This window comes from Zootoca vivipara, chromosome 6 (genome assembly GCF_965207765.1).
Source record: "Zootoca vivipara chromosome 6, rZooViv2.hap1.1, whole genome shotgun sequence".
NCBI lineage: Eukaryota > Metazoa > Chordata > Lepidosauria > Squamata > Lacertidae > Zootoca > Zootoca vivipara.
The window spans coordinates 44,521,993-44,545,738 of NC_142589.1; the positions used below are offsets into that span (position 1 = coordinate 44,521,993).

At 43.3% G+C, this 23,746-nt stretch overlaps 1 protein-coding gene and 1 long non-coding RNA gene across 2 annotated transcripts in view; one reads left to right on the forward strand and one right to left on the reverse strand.

Moving 5' to 3' along the window:
• The window catches only part of ADAMTS18 (ADAM metallopeptidase with thrombospondin type 1 motif 18), a 103,370-nt gene extending 97,810 nt beyond the window's left edge, over nt 1–5,560 (reverse strand). Inside the window, exons 1-3 of the mRNA XM_035118770.3 lie at nt 5,069–5,560; nt 4,893–4,977; nt 584–900 (exon numbers count right to left, since the gene is read on the reverse strand). Coding sequence (XP_034974661.3) covers nt 584–900; nt 4,893–4,977; nt 5,069–5,170 — 504 coding nt within the window. The 5' untranslated portion in view covers nt 5,171–5,560. The remainder of the gene's footprint in view (nt 1–583; nt 901–4,892; nt 4,978–5,068) is intronic.
• On the forward strand, nt 4,988–8,414 carry LOC148685321 (uncharacterized). The gene is made up of 2 exons (XR_015950537.1): nt 4,988–5,190; nt 8,227–8,414. It is a non-coding gene; the product is annotated as an uncharacterized LOC148685321 (long non-coding RNA).
• The last annotated feature ends 15,332 nt before the right edge of the window (nt 8,415–23,746 follow it).

Below are 23,746 nucleotides of genomic sequence, written 5' to 3' on the forward strand. Positions count from 1 at the left end.
AAGAGTGTTAGTCATGACGGCCATCAAATGAGTAGCCTTCAATGAAAACAACCTCTATGTTTCCCTGCCCTTCACTGTGGTTCATATGAGGAAATGAGAGCTAACAGTAGAAGAAGAGGAAAGACTATACATACATTATGCAGGAAGGATCTCAAACCTTTCCAACCAGTTACACATATATACACTGTGAATATTTTGGGCAGATTACCCAAAGGATTAACATCTGCACATAATTGCCCTTAGAAGTACTTTCAGGAGGCTTGTCTTTTCAGGAACCAATCTTAAGATAACCACTAGTTTAGCACAGAAAGATAGCATCTGTAATTATAGCTCTCTTGTTGAATATGATTACATTGGCAAGACAGGTAATGGGGGTGGGGGTGGGGAGTTGGGAGAAGGATTGTATGTCAAACTGAATGTTGCAAGGTCATAATAACCGTGTCAAAATGGGTCCATCCCACCTGCATTCTCTTAACAGGTTTAGGATTCCACTGTTCCCTAACGGAGTTCTTAGTACAAGCCAAGGCAATAAAGGAAAGGGTCTGGAGGCTGGGTTGCATTTAAGGGGACAGCATACACTTACCAAGCCTAGGCATGTAGATATGGCTACTGAAGAAGAACTATAGTTCCTTATAAATCCCTGATAGAAACACTGTTCAACTTCATGTTCCTGAGAATGCACAATGCCATCTTTCCCAAGCACCTGGACAGTGAAACCATTGCCAAAAAAGGCCGAAAGCTGGAGGTCCAAGAGAAGTTCCTGTCCAAATGCTGAAAATTTATAGTGCAAGGAACTCTTGGAGCTCACGGTTGATCGTTTCCTTCTAGCACTGCGCAAAACATCATGCGTGATGTACGATCCACTGGAGTCCACTTCAACAGGGGTGACAAAGATGTAATCTGGAAAGGGAAAGGGTTTGTTAGCCATCTGCCTTCATGAGCCAAGGGCATGCCTGTTCATTTATTAGTTGGTTAGTTTGCTTTTTTGCCTAAAAAATTAACCTCTGTGAGACATTTTTATACAGCAAAGCAGGTTTTCAGTAGGGCACATTCATTATCACCATTTGCAGAGTGGCACAGGGAGTCTGCAGTCTGTGTTGATACAGCCATGCATGCATAAATACTTCTAAGCAATGTCAGCCGGCCCCACGTAAATGACAAGGATTATAAAACTGGACGAGTTTCCTCTCTGCCCTCTGATCATTCCCGCCAGGAGAGACGGCTTGGCGTAGCTGTGAAGTTTCCCACAGTCACTTTGGAGAAGACATTTGTCATCACCAAGGTGTCATTTTTTCCTCCCTTGTCCCTTCAATTAATTGATGACAAATGGGAAGGTGGGTTCCCCACCCCCGCGCAATCTCCCTGTCTCTCAAAAGCAGAGTAAAGAATACTACAGTCCCAGGAGGAATTGCACACAATTTGTTCAACTGGATTAAAGGATTTAATTATTAGTGTCTCAAAGGATTCAGCGTTCTCCTCCACTAACCCCACCAATGGAGGCTTGGCTAGTCTGGTTTTTAAAGTTGTTGCTGACCTCCTGTTGAGAAAGATCACCTCAAACCTGCAATTTTTGCCTCTGTTTCTGCTAATTCAGCTGCAGTGTGATTTCTTGTTCATGATCAAATAAACAAAGAAGCACAATGAAAAGATTGTGAGGCAATATACAGTACCTTGAACAGAATTCCTAAACCACTGCTGATCACTGGCATCCTAACTCCACCTGATTATGACCCTATGGGCATTTTTAGGTGACAAGATGAACGTGAAAGGATTACATTATGTATGTAATACTGGCTCCAGGTTTTGAAGTTGAGGCAAGGCGCTCCAGAGGGGCGGGTCCTCTCTCTATAGCACCCCGCTCCAAGACATTGTGGCTCATACACTTGCCCATCCATTTTAGCCCCAATCCATACAACCAGAGAGAGCACATAATGCAGGTGGAAGGTCTGAACTCATGTCATGGCTTGCATGCCTGGGGACAGCAGATGAACATAGGCAGTGACAGCAAAGAAAATCAGGAGGTGGGCTGGTGCAGCAATGGGGTGCCTCTGGGTCCAACAGGGGGCCTAATTTGCCCCACAATACAATTTCCCCCAAATCATGCCCACCTGCCCTGCATCTGACATTCTATATGACAGCAGGTGTGCATCAGGTAAAGATGTGACTTCCTGCAAAAAGCAGAATTTGCAGGCATTGCAATCAGCTGATCAGCAGCACCTGCAAAACACCAGATGATTGGCAGGTAAGCGAACTAGCTCACCTGCCAAAACAGTCAATGGGAGTTAGAGGAGGCCCAGCAGGATGTGTGACCTCTGCAGGTCTCTCTAGCTGGGTCTCGGAACTCTCCCCAAGCTACCTACTATCCCTCTCCCCAGGCCGCACCCCTCACCCGCTTGCTCCAGCCTTTACATTTTTGCTTGGATGGAATGTATCCCTGAACTCTGATCATGGCTCTTGCTTGCCTGAAGTAAACTAGCCTGCTGTCCAAAGGTAAATCTTACATTATTGCTTTGCTCAGTTTTGCCTCTGGTCCTGCTCACCACTAGAATAGAGCCCTCAGATGTTTGCCCAGAAGGAATGAAAAAGGTTTCTGTAGAGGCTTGATTTTAGTTCTAAATGAACTGAGAACATTTCCTAGAATATGCCCCCAACTCCCCAGTGGTTGCATATTGTTGGGGAATATCTGTCATAATAAGTATGCCCCCTTTGGTAATTCTGCCCTTCCAATTAAAGCATTTCTTTAAAAATCCCAGATTTCCTAGGAGTTCTAGATCTTCAGCAACATCTGTTTTCACATGCCATCATCATCATAATGGATGGCCCGTTAAAATTAGTGAAGACTGATTAATGTCAATGGGTCTACTTTGAATAAAATTGAGTTGGATACAATCCAATGCTTTTCTTTTTTTTCCTTAATGGTAATCTGAACAAGGAAAGCAACTGGCAGAGCACCTTTCTCTGCCAAATTTGTATGGCAAGAGAAAAGAAGTGCAGAATTGCTAAGTAGCCCATCCTGCATTACAGGGGGTTAGACTAGATGACTCTTGGGGTCTCTCCCAACTCTACAGCTCTATACCTCCACAAAATGTAAGCAGCAATAGGTTGCCTTTGTGTTAACACAGTGGAAATGATATATCACAATCCTTTCACTTTCCAGTGGTGTTAATCAGTGGCAGAAGTTCAGGATGCTAAACAGGCTGGTAGCCAAAAACGCAAGCAGCTGCGAGAGGGAGGAATTCCCCAGCGAACAGACACAAGGCACACCAGGATTTGCCTTTCCCAGTCCTGTGCGCACTGTACTTGTTAACACTCCCAGCTAGCAAGAGCACCACACTTCGATCTTCCTGAGCTACAGAACATTCACAGCTGGACATCCTGCTGAATCTATTTGTATATAGATATCCATACAGAACATGAGTAGGGTTTTTTGTATTCTTCTGCAATATGAGCTGGAGTGCTAAAGCATGCCATGAAATTGTTTGTAACATTATCTTTTTTAAAAAAATGAGAGCTTCGTCTTCAGTCCATGATTGCCTGCAATCACCTGTTCTCTTTGAAATCTAGGAATCATTGCCTGCCTGTTCACACACGTTTTAATACACTGCAACATTACCTTGGCATTTCATTCTCTTTCTTTTTGGGCAGAAGGCTGGAAGTGCTTTGAAAGTGTAGAGATTCTTTCTACTGAGATGTTTCAAAGAGAGAGAGAGACTTGATCTTTTTCTTACAAATCCTTAAGAACATATTCTTTATTGTCTTCCTTTCTTTTCGCACTTCTGACTGGTTTCTTTCCACATTGCTGAAAGAGCTGTGCAAAGAGACTGATATTCACCAGTTTCTGTTCACCAGTCATCAGGAATGATCTCCACCTCTATTTCATTTACACAGAAGCAAGCCCTTCTGGCTCCAGTGACATTAATTTCCAAGTAGCCCAGTCTTTGATCCTCCATGTTGAAACAAATGGAACTTTTACTACAGCTAAATGGGGTTTGAGCTATCAGGGTACATATTCTGTGATCCTTCCATCAATTTCTCTAGACTATTCCTATAGCCTATTGATTCTATAGCAGTTTTAACTTTCTGTTGGACTAGATTACCCTTTCAATCGCTTCCAACTCTACAATTCTATGATTCTATTATTTAAACATCAAGGGCAATAGCAATTAACAAAGCCATTCTCCCCAAAATTGTTCAACTCTTACCAAACCACTACACAACTGGCCATCACAATGTTTAGCCTCTCATTCATTTCTGTCTCAGCAAAGAAAAAGCTCATTGCAATTATTGCATTGCTCACTTGTCACAATCCTCAAACAGTCCCATTTTACAGATAAGCCACACTGAGGCAGTTGCCTGCCCAACCCCCCCCCCCAGTGCAATCCTATACACCTCTCTAGTCATAATTAAATCCCACTGATTTGCGCATGGTTTACTCTCAGGAAAGTATGTATAGCATCACACCCTCAATTGAACTCCATAACCAAATCAGGATTTGAACACACCTGGTCTCTTAAGTCCAATTTTCAGCACTCAATCCACCACAATGGTCGAGTCATCGCTACTTTTGACCGAATCAAAGCATTGGTCCACCTAGCTCAATAGCGTTCACACTGGCAGGCAGCAGCTCTGCAAGACTTCAGAAGGGGCGATTCCTAAAACTACCGGGAGATGCCAGGGATTGAGCCTGGGACCTTCTGCCTGCCAAGCAGGTGCCCTGCCCCTGAGCTATGGTCCTTCCCCGCTGAACTATGGTTTGCAACATATCTTCCTACAGTGGCCTCCGGTGAAACTAATCCCAATGTTAACAATTTCCCGCCTCCTGCTCCCATGGGCTCCCACACAGGCGAGAAAGAGGCTCATTCATTCGCATTGCAACCGAAAAGGGTACGAACCGTGGTTGAATCCGCCAATGCCGCCGCTGTCACCGGTTAACGCGGCCGCCAAGGACACGCAACAGAGGCAGCACAGCTGCAGACTCTGCAATAAAAGAGAAAGAAGAGGTGTATCTCAGGGATACATGGGGAAACCTCGATCGGATCTCGCCCAGCTGGCTCCCACCACCACTTACCTTTGCAATGCTGCCGAGCCAGAGGATGGTGAGCGAGTGCATCGGGGTGGCGTCGCCGATCGCCACGGGCAAAGTCCACAGGAAAAGCAGCAGGCAATCCATGGATTCTTCCTCTCGCCTCGGTACATCTGGGAAGGGGGCGGCCAGGAGTGCGGGGTGGGTGGGGGTGCGGTCGGTTTACCTGTCGCGGCCACCGCCGCTGCCGCCTCCAGCAGCAGCAGCAGACACGTGCAGCGGGAGATCCCGTCTCCTCCGCCACATGTTCGGGGAGATGGTCATGGGGATTGGCAACCCCCGCCTGCACCGCCCACCGCGGGCGCAGGGCAGCCCATGCAGAAAGGAGCGCCGAGGGGATCCCTGCTGCCGCTGCCCGCCCGCCTTCCCCGCCTCCTCCGCGGCCAGCGCGCAGCTTTTGAAATCGGCTGCAGCTCCGCCACCAGGACGCGGCGGCCCCAAGGCGCAGCTGCCCCGGCTCGCTCGCTAACTCGCTGCGCGCCGCAGCCCCTGGGGAGCGGGAGCAACGGCTCGGAGGGGGCGCAGCGGCGGAGCGCACCAATCGGGGGGGGGGAGAGACGGAGAGGGGAGCGAGGAGGCTGCTTGGTGGCTCCGGGCGCTTTGGCAGCAGCGCCTGCTCTCAACTACCGGGGATGGGGCGGGCGCGGGGAGGGAAGAGAAGAGAAGGATCGGCCCTTCGCAGGCTCCCCTTGCTCCGGGCTGCTCCTTCCCCTGGGTTCTGTTTCTTTGATCTTCTTCAGCCATTGGAACCTTACTGTTCTATCTTGGTGCATTGTATTCAGCCGAGCTCTATGCACAGTAGACCATTGGTACCAAGGCTAAGTTAGTCGTGTCTATTAACTTCGACGGCGGAACTAACTTAGGATACAAAGTGCTGCTTCTGTGATCTAAGTGCTACTCAGAGCAAAGCCATTGGAATTAATAGATCTGTTAGGCATGCCCATTAATTTCAGAGGCGCTGCTCTAACTAGGACTAAGATTGGATATAAAGTATTAGCTTCACCGTCTGTATTAAGGAGGAATGACCATAACTTGTGCAATTGGTTGTAAATCACTTAGAAGCCTAAAAAACGCTGCCTGAGACTTTGCTAGAGCTCAGTGTAGATCAGGATGGCTATGTCCTGGCCTTCTAGGTATTGTTGGCTAGGCTAGCTGGGACTGATATGAGTTGCAATCCAACAACATTTGGAAGGCAGCAGGTCAGCCATCCCTGGTCAGTGCTGAACAACGTGGACCAATGACATGATGTTGAGGCAGGCTCCTATGCTCCTAATCATGGTCATAATGATCATCATCATTGGCGAAGGAGGACAGGGAGTAAACCGCAGAGCAACTCTAAGCAGGTTCACTCAGATGCATGTTCCAAATGTGGCTCATTCCCAGGCAAGTGTAAACAGGACTATAGCCAGAGAGAGGGGTATTGGAGAGGGGGAAAGGTGGTCAGGGCATGAAGGATGTTGCCTTTTTTGTGTGAGGATTTTTACACCGGCTTCCTTCATGGGCTATCAGTTCCCACAGTTGATATTGTTGAAAGGTATGCTGCCATACCTATGCTTGATTTGGGGGGGGGGAGACATCAGCCAGCCTTGCCTGCAATGCCATTCTCTTTTTTGTTCAAATATTCCTTCTGTGCCCCCAGCCAACCTTAAGAGGCTCTAGCTCCCTCTGCCTGCCCTCTGCTTCTAGGGTCTATGAGTTCAAGGTCGACTTCCAGACAACCTGCTTATTGAGCATCTATCCTGATTTGTTTGCAGGGGGTTACACATCATGACAGGCAATTGTTATGCCACACTTTCCAGTGCGCCCTTTCCATCACAGCAAATGGTCTGATTTATTGTTGTCCACTTTTATTGTGCAATCTGAATTTGTTGGCATGAGCTTGACTCCCTCCCACAAAACAGCAACACTTAGAAGGGCCCTAATAGTATTGTGGCACCTTAAAGATAAGCAGATTGACAACAAGTCTATGCTTGTATACTCAGACATGTGTTCTATCTGATGAAAACAGGAGGACTTGCTCCAAGATAAGTGTGTAATAGGACTGCAGCTTTATTGTGGCAGAAACAGTGATTAACTAGAGCCTTTGTCATAAACATTAATTTAGCAGATTTTTTTTTCCATTGCCACACTTCATTTATTTAGAACTCCTCCAAAAAACATATTTATTGAGCATGCATCCTCATTTGCTTGCAGAAAGCTTATGAAGGGGTTAGATTATAACCAGTCTTTATTGAGCGTCCATTCTGATTTCTTTGTGTAGAGATTATATAAAAAATGATCGGTCATTCTGATTTGCTTGTGGTAGTTTATATGTGTTCCTGTTATTCATTCATTCATTTCATAGTATTCAATACATTTCCCCGCCACATTTCTAGCCACAAAATGCCATTTTCTTTTTTTTAGAGTGGATTTGTTGTACTAGGGTGACAGTATACTTAATCTACTTATGTTGCACAAACCTAAATGCGCTTGAATCCTTCCTGTGAAATAGCGACATTCAGGAAGCACACCTTTTTATTACATTTGCATCCCACACTTGTTCAAAGGAGCACAACAAAACATACAATGTGCTTTCTCCACCCATTTAATCCTCACAACAATCACCTGAAGTAGCAAGGGTCTAGCCCAGTGGGTTTGATAGATGAGTGGGCGTTTGAACTTGAGTCCTAGTTCAACACTAGGCATGACTCTGGGATGGGAAACCATCAATCATCCAACAGTGGTTTACCTTTTTTCACAGCTGCCCCACACTGGATGACATCTTCATCTAACTATCCATTGTGACCCCAAGCTTATTTATTTGTCATGCAGAGTATAGGCAAATAATGGCCCAGGAGATGGTACCATCATCCCTTCTATGTATATGGTAGCACTTCATCCCTGCCTGTCACTGTTCCCCATAACTGCTCAATATGTGCCTTTTCCATGCAAAACTGAAATGAAAGAGTGACCAACCTTCACAACAGAATGATAATTGGTGGCAGTGTCATCTCCCTAGTTTTCCTATCCTAATCAAACATTTTCTCACTCACTACAGATGTTAAAATTCTGAACGGGATGAAGTGGCTTCTAACTCGCGAAAACATACATTGTAATAATTGGCATAGTTTTAAGTTTTAACAGTGTCATTTTTATTTCAATAGATGAGCACTACTTCCCTCACTATCTAGACAAACATCACCTACTACATTTCCCACCAATCACAGATTTCTGCAAGAGATGGCATCAGAACTTGTCAACCAGCTTGGGGAGAAAAGTGTTCACTTTGCATTTTCATGCAAGCCAAATTAATTTGCACTTTCTGAACAATAAAAATTTATGAATATCTGTACTTTTTTGAATTTTGTGGTGGAATTCTCCAACCCAAAAAAAATCCAGTGTGAAAGGTGTATGCGGAAATGCATATATTATTTATTAATTATTAAATTTATATCCTGCCCTTCCTCCCAAGGGATTCTAGGGCAGCAATGAGTGAAAATAATGTACAAACCTACGTTATGTTAGGAGAAAATACCGGTACTTGAAGAAATTTGTATATTAGGCCAAATTGCACATGGAAATACATATATATCAAGAGAAATCTACATATAAATGTGGATATTTCCTGCAGATTTTAAAGGGAAAAAAATGCATATTGATGTGAAAATCTGGCAAACTGGACATAAGGTCAGAAAAAATGAGAAAGTGAGGGAAAATAAAATCGACAAATTCACCCTTTCCTAATAGAAAGGCAAGGTGCATGTATAAGAATATAAGTTTTACTTCAGCATAGCGGAGTTTTGCCCAAGTTTACGTATCTGGAGATGCATCCAGGATGATGCTTAAATTCAGACAGGAGTTTGGGTCCAAAGTTGTTTTGCTCTCCCATGTCTATACAACTGTGGCAGTGATCTCAAGATGTACTACATTCCAAGAAAGTGTTCATATAAGCCCTGTTAGAGTTCTCTCCCCCCCCCATAGGATTAACATCACATGGGGAGAGTGCAACCATACATGCTGGCCCCAATCCTGCTATCACATCATCTGCTAGCACTGTGAATGGGGATATCCTGTGCATGTTTAGTAGGCCTCACCTCTGCAGGCTTGCCACCAACACGTGGACAACATGAGAGCAGAGGATGTGAAACCAGGTGTGGGGCCAGCACATGGATGCTCTGGGTGGAGCGACTCAAGATGCTCCCACTCCTATGCTGTGTAGTGTAGAAGCTCAATAAGTAAGGGCCATAGCTCCTTGATAGGGCATCTCCTCTGCATGTTGACGGTCCCAGGCTCAATTTCTGACATCTTCAGGTAGGGTTGGGAGAGATCTCTGCCTGAAACCCTGGAGAGCCACTGCCAGTCAGTGTACACAGTGCTCAGCTAGATGGACCAATGGTATTCTTCAGTATACTGTAGAGCCCAATGTTCCTATGTCTTCTGAAGGTGACTGTGTTCACTGTGTACACATAAGCATTAAATTTAGGATTAGCATCAATGGATCCTTTCACAGGTGTCAGAGTCTGAGCACCCCTGCAGAACCCTCTTTAAAAAAAAGAGTCATACTAGTTCATACCAGCTTTAGATAACCTCCACATCTCTTCAACAATGCCATGGAAGTTGAGTTGATATAGAAAAAACATGGGTTCTACCATGAAATTCCAGTGCAACCAAAATAAGCCCCTCGCCAAGGAACCCATTGTATTTGGGGTTCCTCTGAACAGCACTTTGCAGTTACTTTGCACTGGTTAAACCAGAGGCTGAATTTTTGCTGAGGTGCCAAAGCTATGATAGGGCTATGCCAAGTTTAGGGTTTGCATAGTTGAATGGTGCTCTATTTGAGGAGGATGGTTTCCACAGAAAAACTAGCATGTCAAGGAAATAGCGAGAAAAGTCTTAATCTGAAAAGGACCCTTACTCTATGCTACTTCTGGCTTCTCTACATGAATCCTTCTCAAAGGACAATAAATTTAAGTGGTCTTAGAGTGGGGAGGAAATGACCCGAGAGATCTGAAGTGAATTGGGCTGAATTAGACCCAAAGTCATTGGAGGGTTTGATTTGCTTCTTTTTGGGCTTAACCTTTGGAAAAACCACCCAAATCTATTTTGTGTGGTGTAGTTTTTGCCATTTGTGTTTCAAGGGAGACACTTGAGATTAAACTCCCTTGTTCGAACTGTTCTGGTATAGAACACTTGAAAACATGTGGGGTGAGGGGAGCTCTTCCTCACAATAAGGGGCTGGGTGGCCCATTTTGGCAGCTCCAGTCTCACATAGCTGTGAACCAAAAAAAAAGACACTTAGCTGAGAAGATGTCCAATTGCCTTTTACAAGCATGGTGTTTATTTGCAATGTGATTATGCAGCCCAATAAGCACATTTCACTTCTCTGCATTGTTTCCTGTCCATAAACATTAAATAACTTCCTTAGCTTGGAATGTTTCTTTCTCTTCCAACCTTCTATAGCAGGGAAGGGGGACATCAGCCCTCCCAAATCATTTATTTAATTCTATTTATGAGCCTAGTTTTATGGAACTCAATTCCAGTTGAAATCAGATAGACCCTCCCTGCTGAATGGTGCCTACTGAATACCAGTATGAAAGAAAGAAAGAAAGAAAGAAAGAAAGAAAGAAAGAAAGAAAGAAAGAAAGAAAGAAAGAAAGAAAGAAAGTTAACTGAAATCTGATTTCATAATTCTAATGACTTTTATCTGCATTTGTATTGAGTTAGTTGTACACTGCTTTGAGACCATTGTTATTAAATGACATATCAGTTGTTGGAAGGAGTAAATGAATAAATAAATGTTAATCACGTCCTTTGAAACCTCTCGAAGTGATCTAACAATAAAAACTGTTAAAACAATTTCACATATAGAAACAATTAGGACAATGTCATGTATGAAACCATTTCAAATCCAATACAGATGCAGACTTGGAAATAAAAATCTCCATTGGCAAAATTGTTGGTGGTCTACTGCTCCCATCATTTCTGACTGTCTACTGACTGCTATTTACTGTGAGTGGCCTTGACAAAATTGGAGAAGGCACATTATAATTGTATAAATACAATAAACAGAAGTAGGATACAGATAAATCTGTCAGTTTCAGTTCATCTCAGTTTCTCATTTTCCAATAATAAAGTCATTTCTCTACATTTTCACCTAAAATTTCAATTTGTTTAAAAGAGGAAGGGACTCGTGAAAATTTGGCAACGTAAAAGTGAGAATTTCTCCTAATAGATTTATTTTTGTATGCAATTTTTACTAATACACACATTTTTATTAGTGATTTCCCCTAATATGATGTATTTTGCCTGTTGTTATTTTCACTAATATATGCATTTTTGTACATATTGGTTGGATAACCCCATTGCAAAATTGAGAGAAGGTTGGCTGTGTTTCGTTCACATATTGTCCTGAGAAGTGTGAATTAGATCATTTCTCATTGAAGTGCAAACAAGATCCAGTTTCTCCCCAGTCCCTGCTCTTGATAAAATGTATCCATTTCCAAAATAAATGCCTGAGCAACCTCCCTAGTAAAAATAAATAAAAATAATCTGGTCGATGGAAACTTTTGCATGGGCAACTTTTATCATATGGGTTTAAAAAGCTTGTCTTGTGCTTTCTAGGTCCAAGTGGTTTTGCCTTTGCCCCACTGCTTTCCCCTGGAAAACCCACTTTTCAGTGCTAAATCAGAGTAAACATCAGCCTGGAGAAAACATGATTGATGTTTGCTCCGATTCAGTGGCAAATAACAGGTTTTCATGGGAGAAAGTGGTGGGGCAAGTGGAAGTGGTAAGGTATATCCTGGAACTGGGCTTGGCTGGCTGCAACTTTGAACTGGAGTTCTGCATGTATTGTTGCAGGCTCCACTTCTCTTGCTTAATGCCCATCCTCACTGAATTTGTCTCATCCCATATACATTATGAACTATAACCACATCAGGGTAGGGAAGAATTCCTTAGATCAGGGACATGGAACCTGTGACCCTGCAGTTGTTGATAGACTCCAATTCCCACCTGCCCAATGGCTGCAAGGATGAAAATTGTAGTCCAATGTCTGTTGGTCATCTATTTTCACCTTGCACGGGCAAGTATTAAGTATTAAGATACTCCAGAAAAAGGTTGCACCCCTTTAAACAAGTACTTTTCTCTCTCTTTCTCCTGAGAAACCAAAGACACAGCACAAAGCAGTTGATAAAGAGTTCCTCTTGCCTTCCAGTCTTTTCCCACATGCAGAATTCATATTAACATCAGCAGGACTGACAGGCATGCAGAACAAATAAGCTTATTTGCTTTGACTTCTTTTGTTAGAGCAAATTCTCCACTGTGCAACACATTGGCAACCACTAAGTATATCTAAGCAAATAACTTGGGAGTGCTCAGTTATGTGACAACTCTGGCCTCATTTTCCAATGCCAATTGATGTGGGTGAAAGCGGTAGTTCTAGTCTCCTCATTTTTTATCAATCAGAGATGCTTCTGTCAATTCCTACCATGAAATTTCTGTGTTCTTTGCTTGCCATTTGGGATAGTGAATATGTTGAATATTAGAAGATAAGATACTATAGATTAATGGGACGTATAGAGTGGTATGCAATGCTAGACATACTCAGAGTAGACTCCCTGAAGGTAATGAACCAAATTCTGTACTGGCTTAAGCTTCCTGATCATCTTCAAAGCTAGTCCCATGTAGAATTCACTGCAGTAGTCTGGGTTGGGAGGTCACCAGGACATGTATAACTAAGACTAAAAAATCAGTCCAATAACAGCCATATTTGGTGAACCAGCCTAAGCTAAACATAAAGGTAAAGGTAAAGGGGCCCCTGCCCATCAGGTTCTGTCGTGTCCGACTCTGGGGTTGCGGCGCTCATCTCGCTCTATAGGCCGAGGCAGCCGGCGTTTGTCCGCAGACAGCTTCCGGGTCATGTGGCCAGCATGACAAAGCTGCTTCTGGCGAAACCAGAGCAGTGCACGGAAACGCCGTTTACCTTCCCGCCGGAGGGGTCCCTATTTATCTACTTGCACTTTGATGTGCTTTCGAACTGCTAGGTGGGCAGGAGCTGGGACCGAGCAACGGGAGCTCACCCCGTTGCAGGGATTCGAACCGGCGACCTTCTGATCAGCAAGCCCTAGACTCTGTGGTTTAATCCACAGCGCCACCTGGGTCCAAGCTAAACATAAGCACTCCTAACCACAGAAGCCACTTGGGTCTCTAGTGACAGACTCAAAGTCAAGAGTTCTTCCGGACTGCAAAAATCTTCATTCAAGGAAAATAAAACCATTCCAGTAACAGGTTGTCCACCTAAATCCTGGACACAGGGACTGGTCACCCACAGCACTTTTTTAAAAAAATCTGGATTCAGCCTCACTTTACTGACCCCCATCCAGCCTATCATTACTTCCAGGCACCACCCACACAGATTCTCCTGATTCAGATAGAATGGAAAGATAGAGCTCTGCGCCATTAGCCTACTGAAGTCACCATGGTTCATATCCCTATATGTCAGCTTCCAATGGTTTCATATGGATGTTGAATAGCATAGGAGACAGAATGGACCATTATGCATCCCCACAGGTCAAAAGCCATGGCGATGAGCAACAGTTTATGAAAAATCAGCTCTCACACAGCCAAGATAACATTTAAAGCATCCCACAATGAAGGCTGATTTCGTTTATGGCTAACTGAATTATTCCTGGACACAGTCTACCACACCGTTCTGATAACTACATTTCAGCTGACATGGAAACAGACTAGGTAACAACAAACATCTATGGCTTGAAATGGTATGGTTCCTCCATTAATTTATGTGCCTTGTGAGCCAGGAACTCTCCTGGAATAAAATTCCGATCATCTCCCCAGTCTCTGTATTAAATTCTACATTCTGCAGAAGCCTCAAAACATCGTTTTAGGAGTAGAGTTATTTCCTCCAAAGAGCTCTAAAACTTACAATTTCTGCGACTAAGACCTACAAATCTTGGCAAGCTCTGAGCAATAAAAAGCAATCTCAGTGGAATTAGTTGTCAGCGTATTCATATTATTATTGTTGTTGTTATTGTTATCCTCATAATTTCATTTTGCACAGCTTCATAATCTGGTTAAGATTCCATTTTCCACGTTCCATTTTACACCCCAAACTCCCAGTGAAATCAAGAGAGATCAGTGTTTACATTTCCGCAGTGTCTTCAAACTGCTCCGGTCCCGAATAGATGCTTTGATTACAAATATTAAATAGCAATTTTCTGCTTTCATGAATTGCTCTGTACCTCACAGCATGGTCATCCTAATTTGATTAGTTCTACACATTTATTTATGTTTGCTAGGATATCCTCTCTCCTGGCACCGCAAATGAAGTTCCAGCTATCCTGCTGACATCCTTGTATTGTATTTTCCATGCTTTGCTGCCTGATCCAGATTCCAGGGAAGAATGAAGGTTACACCTCCATACTGAGTGCTTAAGGGCTAACACACAGCACCTTCTCTGAGATTCGGTTCTTGTTCACTGATCGCTAATGGCTAATGCTTGGGATTTGAATAGAGATTGAATGACTAGCTTTTCCAATGTCACCACCAGCATTTTTTAAAAAAGAAAAAGACACACACACATGAACACACACACACTAGAAAGGGGAATTCCAAGCCAGGAAAGCAAAAGAGACATCCTAGAAAGCGGGCAAATTCCTTTGGACAGCTTCCAAATATCACGAGTTTCTGTCTTAATGCACTGAACACTTGGATGGCTGCAAAATGAACAAGGGGAAAGCTGTGATTCAGGACATGGATCTCTTTCTGTCTCTCTTCACCACCACCCCCCAAAAAAGGAAAATTAAATAAAATATCCATCAGTAAGCAATGTAGGGCAGGAAAAGGGGTGTCATTGTGGGTGGCCCAAATTAGATTTTTCAAGTGTTCTGTTTTAGAGGAGTTTCCTGGAAGCTTGCCCAGCGTAATTAAAGAACAGGTAACTCTGAATTCACAGAACTCTAATAAAAACATTTCTTTTCCACTTTACAGTGTCGTAAGCATGCCAAAATGCCCCCCCTTTCTTTTCGAACAATGGGATGGAATGGCACAGATGAATTGCACCTTTTGACAGATGTAAGGGTGTCGTTTCCAAATCTATGCTATACAAGTTTCAACGTTCTGGGAGTAAAAAAAAAACAAAAACATAATTTCAAATATATTCTTAATATCATAAAAAAATAGAATTAAACCTTTACATGGTAATCAGCAATAGCAGGATCAGAAATACTTAAAGAAGCATTTTATTCAAACATCTGGACTGATCTGAAAGAACTGAAGTAGCAAACTTAATGCAAATCATTAAGTTTAATGCAAATCACCCGTTTAACTGGGAATAAGCTGCAATGTATTCAATTGTACTGGGAAGACATGGTTCGGGGTGTTCTAGCTATCATTGAAAGGAAGTCAAACACCTGTAGTTGGTGGCCCACAAATCTGTGTAAATATTTCATTATCTTTTAAATTCTATTTCTTTGTTTAAATTGTCCACAATGTGCTTGTTGGTGAAGCTAGGACTATGCATTATTTCCTTGTGCCATTGAAAAAAGATTGTTGGAGTGAAAATGTGTCTGGTGTTTAGATAATATTTAATAAATTTGTTATTATTTGTCAAATAAAATATTTGGCTCCCAGGAGGGTATCCCAGGGACCAAATGGTACATTGGATTTCCATTCCCAACAACACTGGAGATGGAGATCTGGTGTTGGGTCTCTCCTACCTTCTGTTTCTCTCTTCTATTTGCAGTCCCCCTTTTCCCCTTTTCACCTTCATCCCCAGGTCCCTGCCTCCTCTCCCTCCCTTTCTGCAACCCCCACAAGCCATTCCCATGGTAATCTCCCAAATCTTTCTTCTCCACCACATTGCAACTACTAAGCAGCCTTTTCGCCCTCTGTCCAACTAGGGAGAGACCCCCTCCTCCTCTTCGGACCCTGCTCCCTCTGTTTTGCAATCCCCTTTGCTCCCCAATTTTCACTTTCACTCCTTTTTCCCCCTACCCTCTTTACTTTTCTCTACTGTCCCTTGCACCTAGACCATTCCATGTCAATGCCGCCACCTCTCTCCAATTTTGCAGCTCTTTTTGCACCCAACCCTGTTAATGTACCTTTAAGAAGGATAGACCATTAAGAGAAAGACTGTCAGTTAGCTTGTTCTGTTTGAGAATGTTAAGTTCGTTCGATGGATATTGTACATATATGGGTGTTTGCTTGTTAATAGAGTATTTCGTCTAAATTGTTGCATTGAGTTTGGAATATTCAAATCAATTTTAAACATCTAGACATTTAACATCTAAACATCTAAAAAACCTAAAACTGAAACCGAAAATAAATTAGGCTATACATTTAGACCCATGTCGGCGCTGTCAATTTTAACCTTACAATGCTTAAGGGCCAAAAAAAAGAAATTTGGCCACCAAGGAGGCTGTTGTTCCAGTAACATTATTCAGTAAACAAAACCTTTCTTTCTCTAGCTATAGGGCTAAGCTGGCATAGGAATGGGTCTATAAGTTTTTGTCTAATGTCTGCATAAAAAGGGCAGGTCAAAAGAATATGTTCAGTTCACTTAACCACTCCCAGGGGACAATGACAAGTTCTCTGGTCATATGGGACTCTCCTGTACCTTCCCAACAAGACCGCCGATTCAAGGACATTTAATCTGGCAGCTGTGAGAAGTCTACGATATTCCACATAGTGGATTTCCGCAAGATAAGGGGCTGGTGTAATCTGATAAATCTGATTCCTCAAGAATATTCCTGGTTTCATCAGGGCTATGTCCTCTGGTCTAGCAATGTCACTCAATCTTTACGAGATCACAGCTCTGGCTTGGCTATATGTCATAGATTCCAAATAGAGTTTGGAAAAAGTAATGGATGGGAATGGTCTTATTATGAACTGGGCTGGCATTCACTGACAGCCCCACCAAAACAGAGGGTTCAGTGGATAAGCTATCAATCCCCGACCACTGGTCCTGTTAGCTAGGGATCATGGGAGATGTAGGCCAAAACATCTGGAGGGCTGCAGTTTGGGAATGCCTGATCTAGATGGTGGTCAGCCACTCCACTCCAATTATAAATTCTTCTGCCCACCACCAATGAAATTGGGGCAGCATCTTTGCAACTCCCCTTACACTATGAGGTGGAAGATAGTAATTTCAGTACAACTCTCTTCCCCTGTCTTTTACTCAGTGGGAACCTACCAAATGAAACTTCCCTTGCCACAGGCTCTCACCTTAGGTAAGGGTCACATGCCTGTCTCCTACAGTGCCTGGTCTCCAGTGCCTAGTCTCCCCTTGCCTGTCCCTGAAGTGAAGAGCCAAAGAGGAGAATCTCTTCAGGGACCACCCCACTGAGGTTGACCCTGCTTCACACAGCAGAGGCTGCAGTTATAGTAAAGCAGGTTCTGGGCTACATCCCCTCTTGTATCCAGAAGCAGTTTGCCTCAAGCTGCGGTTCAGGAGATAACCAATGGATGGCAATTGCTGCCTTTGTGCTCGACTTGCAGGCTACCCAGAGTTTCACTGGTCACGGTGGGCCCCTGATCCCATCCAACAAGGATCTTCCTATGAGAACTCAGTGTGTGTTTAGCTCTTCAAATGTTTATTCAAACATTTAGCTCTTTATCATTATTTATATTTTAACTTTGGGTCACTAGAAGTCATAAAATAGTTCCGTGTGTGGAGAGGCAACATCTTTATTCAATAGCGTTTCTTTCCAAAATGCTTCAGACTTTTCTGAACTTTTGCTCTGTAGAATTATTTAACGTTTCAGCTGCCCTTTCCAATTAAGAATTAAATTTGATCTACCCATTTCTCAGCCAGTACCAGCAGCAGCTTCCTCGTTTGTCTAACACAGGAGATACTGGAGATAGAAAGCAGATACTGCCAAGAACCAGGAGTGGGATTTAATGTGTGTCTTAACCATCACCCAACAGCAATTCTGCAGATATTTGTCTTTTAAGCATCAACCAAACCCAGCTTCATCCCAGCAGACAAAAAGTTATTTTTGAGCATTCCATTCCAGCTAAGCAGTCTGTCTCCTGATCTTCAGGGAGGGGGGGAATCACCCTTGAGATGTATTTTAGTTATTACATTTGCATCATGCTCACTGTAAGAAACTCATGATGGCATTTATAGGGTTATTCCCATTGTATCCTGTGGACCACTAATCTAGGACTGGGAAACCTGTGGACCTCCAGATGCTGCCAAGACTACAGCTCCCACCAGTCCCAAGCAGTGGTCAAGGATAATGGTAGCAGTTCTGCAATAACATCTGGAAGGACATAGTTCTCAGATCTGGTTTCAATAACACTAAACAGCAGGACTGTGCATCAGCTTCTGATGATTGGACCAGTTTGGGCCAACCCAGAATTCAGCTGAAGCATGTAGAGGCAACCCCAGGTTAGATTGGGTCCATCTGGAGTGATCTGGGGCTGTCAAAGTAGGGGGCATGGTCAGTCAGCCAGTAGAGGAGGGTGTTCCTCTTCCCCTTTCCCAACAGCACATTTGTTGTTGTTTAGTCGTTTAGTTGTGTCCGACTCTTCATGGCCCATTGGCCCAGAGCACGCCAGGCACTCCTGTCTTCCACTGCCTCCTGCAGCTTGGTCAAACTCATGTTCGTAGCTTCGAGAACACTGTTTAAAACCTAAGAGGAAAAAACACATGTGGGTTGCTTGTGTGCATCTCATTGTCCTCTAATAAAAAGCCCTAATTGTCCTTGATTCACTTTGGAGTCCAGATCTGGGCTGGCTTGGACCTGGATCATACCAGGTTAGATCAAGGCTGTTTCAAAATGCCAGATCGGCCCCCAAATCAGACACTATGTTTACTACGTTATGGTCTCTCACATGCTACTTATAGAATCAAAGAATCACAGAATTGGGAAGGTAATCAAGCCCAACCCTGTGTTGATGCAGAAAATCCATTTCTACAACATCTCTGATAGTAGCCAGTTCATCTAGCCTCTCCTGGGAAACTTCTGATGAAGGAGAGTCCTCCACCTTCTGAGGCACTCTCTTCCATTGCCAAACATGTCTTACTGTCAGGAAGTTCTTCCTAATATTTGGCCTATGTCATTTTTCTTGTAATGTGAACCCAATGGTTGTTTTCTTTCTTTTCTTAGAAACATCAGCATACTATAGAGTGGGGGGGGGGAGCTGACCCTTCACTGTACACTATTTTCCTGGTCAAAATCAGCCCTTCTGAAACTCTGCATCACTGGGAGCAAACAGCAGGTTCACAAGGTGATTTCAGTGAGGAAATAGGGCAGATGGAAGATCCAGCTTCTCCACTTGCTGCCACTCTATTCAGGATCCCTTAAGGCAACGATGGGGAACCTTTGAGCCTCCCAGTGTTGCTGAACTTGGCTATGTGTTGGTGCCCACCTTAGTACCCACTGTCCCTGCTCCTGACCTCCACAAATCCATTTAGTATAATTAATAATTATGACAGTAATGAAAATATTATTAAGAAAATAACAATTATGATGATGAATTTGTGCACTGATTTTCAATAAAAATTCTTCCTAAGATGGTTTGCAAGCCACATACCACTCAGTGACAGGCAGCAGTTCTGCCAAGTTTCAGATGGGGGAGACTCCCATCTGGGGACACAGGGAATTGAATCTAGAACTTTCTGCTTGCAAGGCTGGCCCTCCACCAATAAGCCCTTCCCCTGGAGGTGCTGAGGACTGAACTGAGCACAGGTCAGAGTAGGACTGTCAGAGACAGGGCCAATGAATGGCAAGCCACTTTTTGTCTTCCTTTCCATAGAAGATGTACTCACCAGAACATTATGCCCCCACTGCAATGGCATGCTTTGTTATGATGATTGTTGAGTATTTTGAACTCAGCATGGAGTGCCTACCTTCTTTTGCCATGGTTTTCAAAATGCATGTCCCAGGCAAAGGAGAAAATTGGCTTGTTCCCCTTGCAAAATGTCATTGTTTGCAGATTTGTTTATTTTTCAAAACCCTGGACTATGTCCTGTTTACTGCTTCATCAAAGCCATCACTCAAAGTTTCCCTTCCCTTTCATCACTGGCCACTTTATTCAGGGCTATTCCAAGTTTGAGTGGGTTCTGGACAAGCTGATGGGAATTGTAGTCCAAAGCATCTGCAGAGCACCAGGCTGGGGAAAGCTGAACTATCTGTTACAAGGAAGTTGGGGAGAAACACAGCAGAGCAGCATCTCTGTTCTTCTCACTGCAGCTAGTTCTGCCTCCAGTAATTTTATCTTTTCCTTAGGGTGGGGTGGGGGGGACAAAAAACAAATTGCTCCGAAATATACATTGACTGTAGATTAATCTTGCTTTCTATGCAAGAGCCAATTCTTGACAAATCTTGTTTCGCAACAGACAGTATCTGTTTTTAGTTTGCAATTCCTAATTTCTCACATATCTTATTTATTTATTTATTTAAGCAAAATTCCTAATTTGCAAACAAAACTGACAACTGACTGTCTGGTATCAAATCCCAGAGAGAAATGTTCTGGCATGCCGAGGAGGTTTGCGTTATTTTCTAAACCATTGTTTCCAGTGGTTGCTGTGACAGCACTTATTTAATTTCTTATTGTGTCTGCATTCAGTGGAATGCGTTTGGTTTTGCCTACCTCAGCAACTGTGCGATCTGAAATTTCACAAGGGTGGAATGAACAGGAAATGAAATTACACTGTTATTCTGATAATGGCTTGTTCCTATAGCACTGGAATCAACAGCAATTCTCCAGCTGTATTCAATGGCAGCAGAACCAAGTTTTTTAAAAATGGTTTCAAAATAGATTTTTAATGTGATATATGATATTTTATGGAAGTGTGTGTATATACTTTGGCTGGGGAACTGGATCCAGCCGGTGGGCCAGATCCTTTTCTTCTCCCTCCTATCCTGCCCTGCCCTGCTCCATGGGCCAAGTTTGACAGGTGGGAGAAGCTGTCCACCTGTCAATCACCTGACATCACAGTGATGTCAGGTGACCCACTTTTGCCTATCAATCAAATCATGCAGGCAAAGCCACAGTCCACAAAAAAACCAGTAATCAGCTGGTTGTTGAGTGTTGCAAAACCTGCATAATGGGACCTAACACTGCAACCCTATGCATGCCTACTTAGAAGCAAGACTTGACCATTTCAGTCTGGTCTCACTCGCAGCTCGGTGGGTCTAGGACTGCAACATAAGTCGGCCTAACTGAGGCACCACCTGCACCAAACATTTAAAGCAGTATAATACCACTCGAAGCTACGAACATGAGTTTGACCAAACTGCGGGAGGCAGTGGAAGACAGGAGTGCCTGGCGTGCTCTGGTCCATGGGGTCACAAAGAGTCGGACACGCCTAAACGACTAAACAACAACAACAACAATACCACTTTAAACAGCCATGGCTTTCCCCTCAAAGAATCCTGGGAATTGTAGCTGCTAAAGGTGCTGACAGTTATTAGGAGATTCCTATCCTGCTCATGCAGCTATGGTTCTCAGAGAAGTTTGACAATCAATCCCTCTTCCCTGGGAAATCTGAGAATAGTAACTCTAGTGAGGGGAATATGAGGCTCCCAACAACTCTCAGCGCCCTTAACAAATGACAGTTCCCATGATTCTTTAGGGGGAAGCAATTGCTCTTTAAATTACCTTGGGGGAAGCTATTATTCTTCAAGCTGCCCCCCCCCAAAGCCATACTGTGGCCTGTGATGAGGACCCGAACTCAGGCAGGTCTTTCCAAGCTACCTTTAACAAAAAGAACAATAGTGTTCTACCTCTCTGCTGGCAAAATATCAGCAGTTGAAACTGGAAGTGATTCCTTGACCCACTCAAAGATCTGCTGGATCACAAGCCCATCTTGAGTGATGGCACTGGGCCCAAGCATCTTATAGATCGTTCTAAATGAATAAAACTAAGTATTAATTGCCCTGTGCTCCACAAATTTGTCTAATCCTCTGAGATGGCTGGATCCAAATGAAGTAAGTTGGAAAGTCTATCATGACTTAACTTAAATCCCATTAATTTCAGTAGGTACTACCAGCACAACTTTAAACTTTTCACTCAAGAGCCAATCCCATTGATTTCAACAAGGCTTTCTCCCAGGTATGTGTGTATAGGATAGCAGTCGAAGATAATAATTTTTTAAAAAATAGTATAGTTCCTATCCATAAGGTTTAATGGTAGTATTCAATGCTACCGGTAGTCCTAGCCATTGAAGTTAATGGACATGACTAGTAGAAATCACTGGGCACGACTAACAAGTTTCCATGTGTCTACTCTGTGTAGGACATGGATAGAATCCATGTGTAGGACATGGATAGAATCAACCTTATGCTTTTAATATGCACAGAACCAAAGAATTGAGATTAAAAGCTATTACATTATAATTAATATTTTAGCTGCAATTCATCTTGGATGGGAGAAAAAATTCAAATTAAATAAAGAAACCACACTTAAAGGTGCATTTACGGTAAACACCTTCCCATATCTGAAGAATCTGAAGTATCTGAAGAAGTGTGCATGCACACGAAAGCTCATACCAAAATATAAACTTAGTTGGTCCTTAAGGTGCTGCTTGAAGGAATTTTTTTTATTTTGCTTCGACTCAGACCAACACGGCTACCTACCTGTAACCTTCCCATATCTAATAACTGAAGATGTGAAAGCAAAATCAAAGGATGAAAATCTCCTGCACTCTCCCTACTCCAGTGAAGTTAATCACCTTAATCCATCACCACCTGCTAGTAATTGGGCATACAACAAGGCATCACTTTCCATTCCACCCTGTACTTATTCCTTGCAGTACCCTTTGTGACATGTAAGCCCACTCCGCCCCATTACACCCCGTTACACCCCATTATGCCCCAACCCCATTACACCTCTTTTCGGGCCACTTCTGGGTTCTAGTCATAGCTGCCAAGTCTCCCTTTTTCACGGGAAACCCTCGTATTTTAAACCGTTTCCCGCTGGCAGCCAGGATTGGGGAAAATCCCGTAAATCCCCCGGATTATTATTATTATTATTATTATTATGTCCGGACATGCGTAGAAGCAACTTCTGGTGCCGCGCCACTGCTGATCCCACATTTTTCAGCGGGAGACTTGGCAGCTATGGTTCTAATCATGTGTGCATTGAACAAACATGAAATACTCGTTGCCTGTATATTTTTCCACTCCACTCATTACAATGCAAAGGAAATGCAATACAAATAGGAGAAAAACAATTACCTATAGTTTGGGAACTGAAACCTACAAGGAGGAGGAGGAGGAAGCAATTGCATTTGCTGGATTGGTTTTTGCTCTGGACATGGGACAAATAAGCGAACATCGGTAATTTCCACTCCCATTTAAATTTTCCCTGACGTCCCTACAAGTAATTCTGATATTGTTTGTTTGTTTGTTTGTTTACCCTACGTGCTCAGCATCATATATTATCAGCCATCAATACAGCAATCATGTGTAAACCATACCCTTCCTAGCTAGTCCCTCCGCCGAAGAAACCAAATGGCTTGAGAAGTATTTCTTTTCCAGATACGTTCTTTTCTCCACGCGGCCTCATCACCGTGCAGAGATGATGCGATCTGAAAGCATATTATTTTGGACGCCAGCCAGTCATCTGGGAATCCTTTGCATGTACCTGAAATAGAACCAAAGTAAGGGCAGATTGAGGTGAGCAGCTTCTCGGTCCTACCTGAAAGCTCTGTAGGTG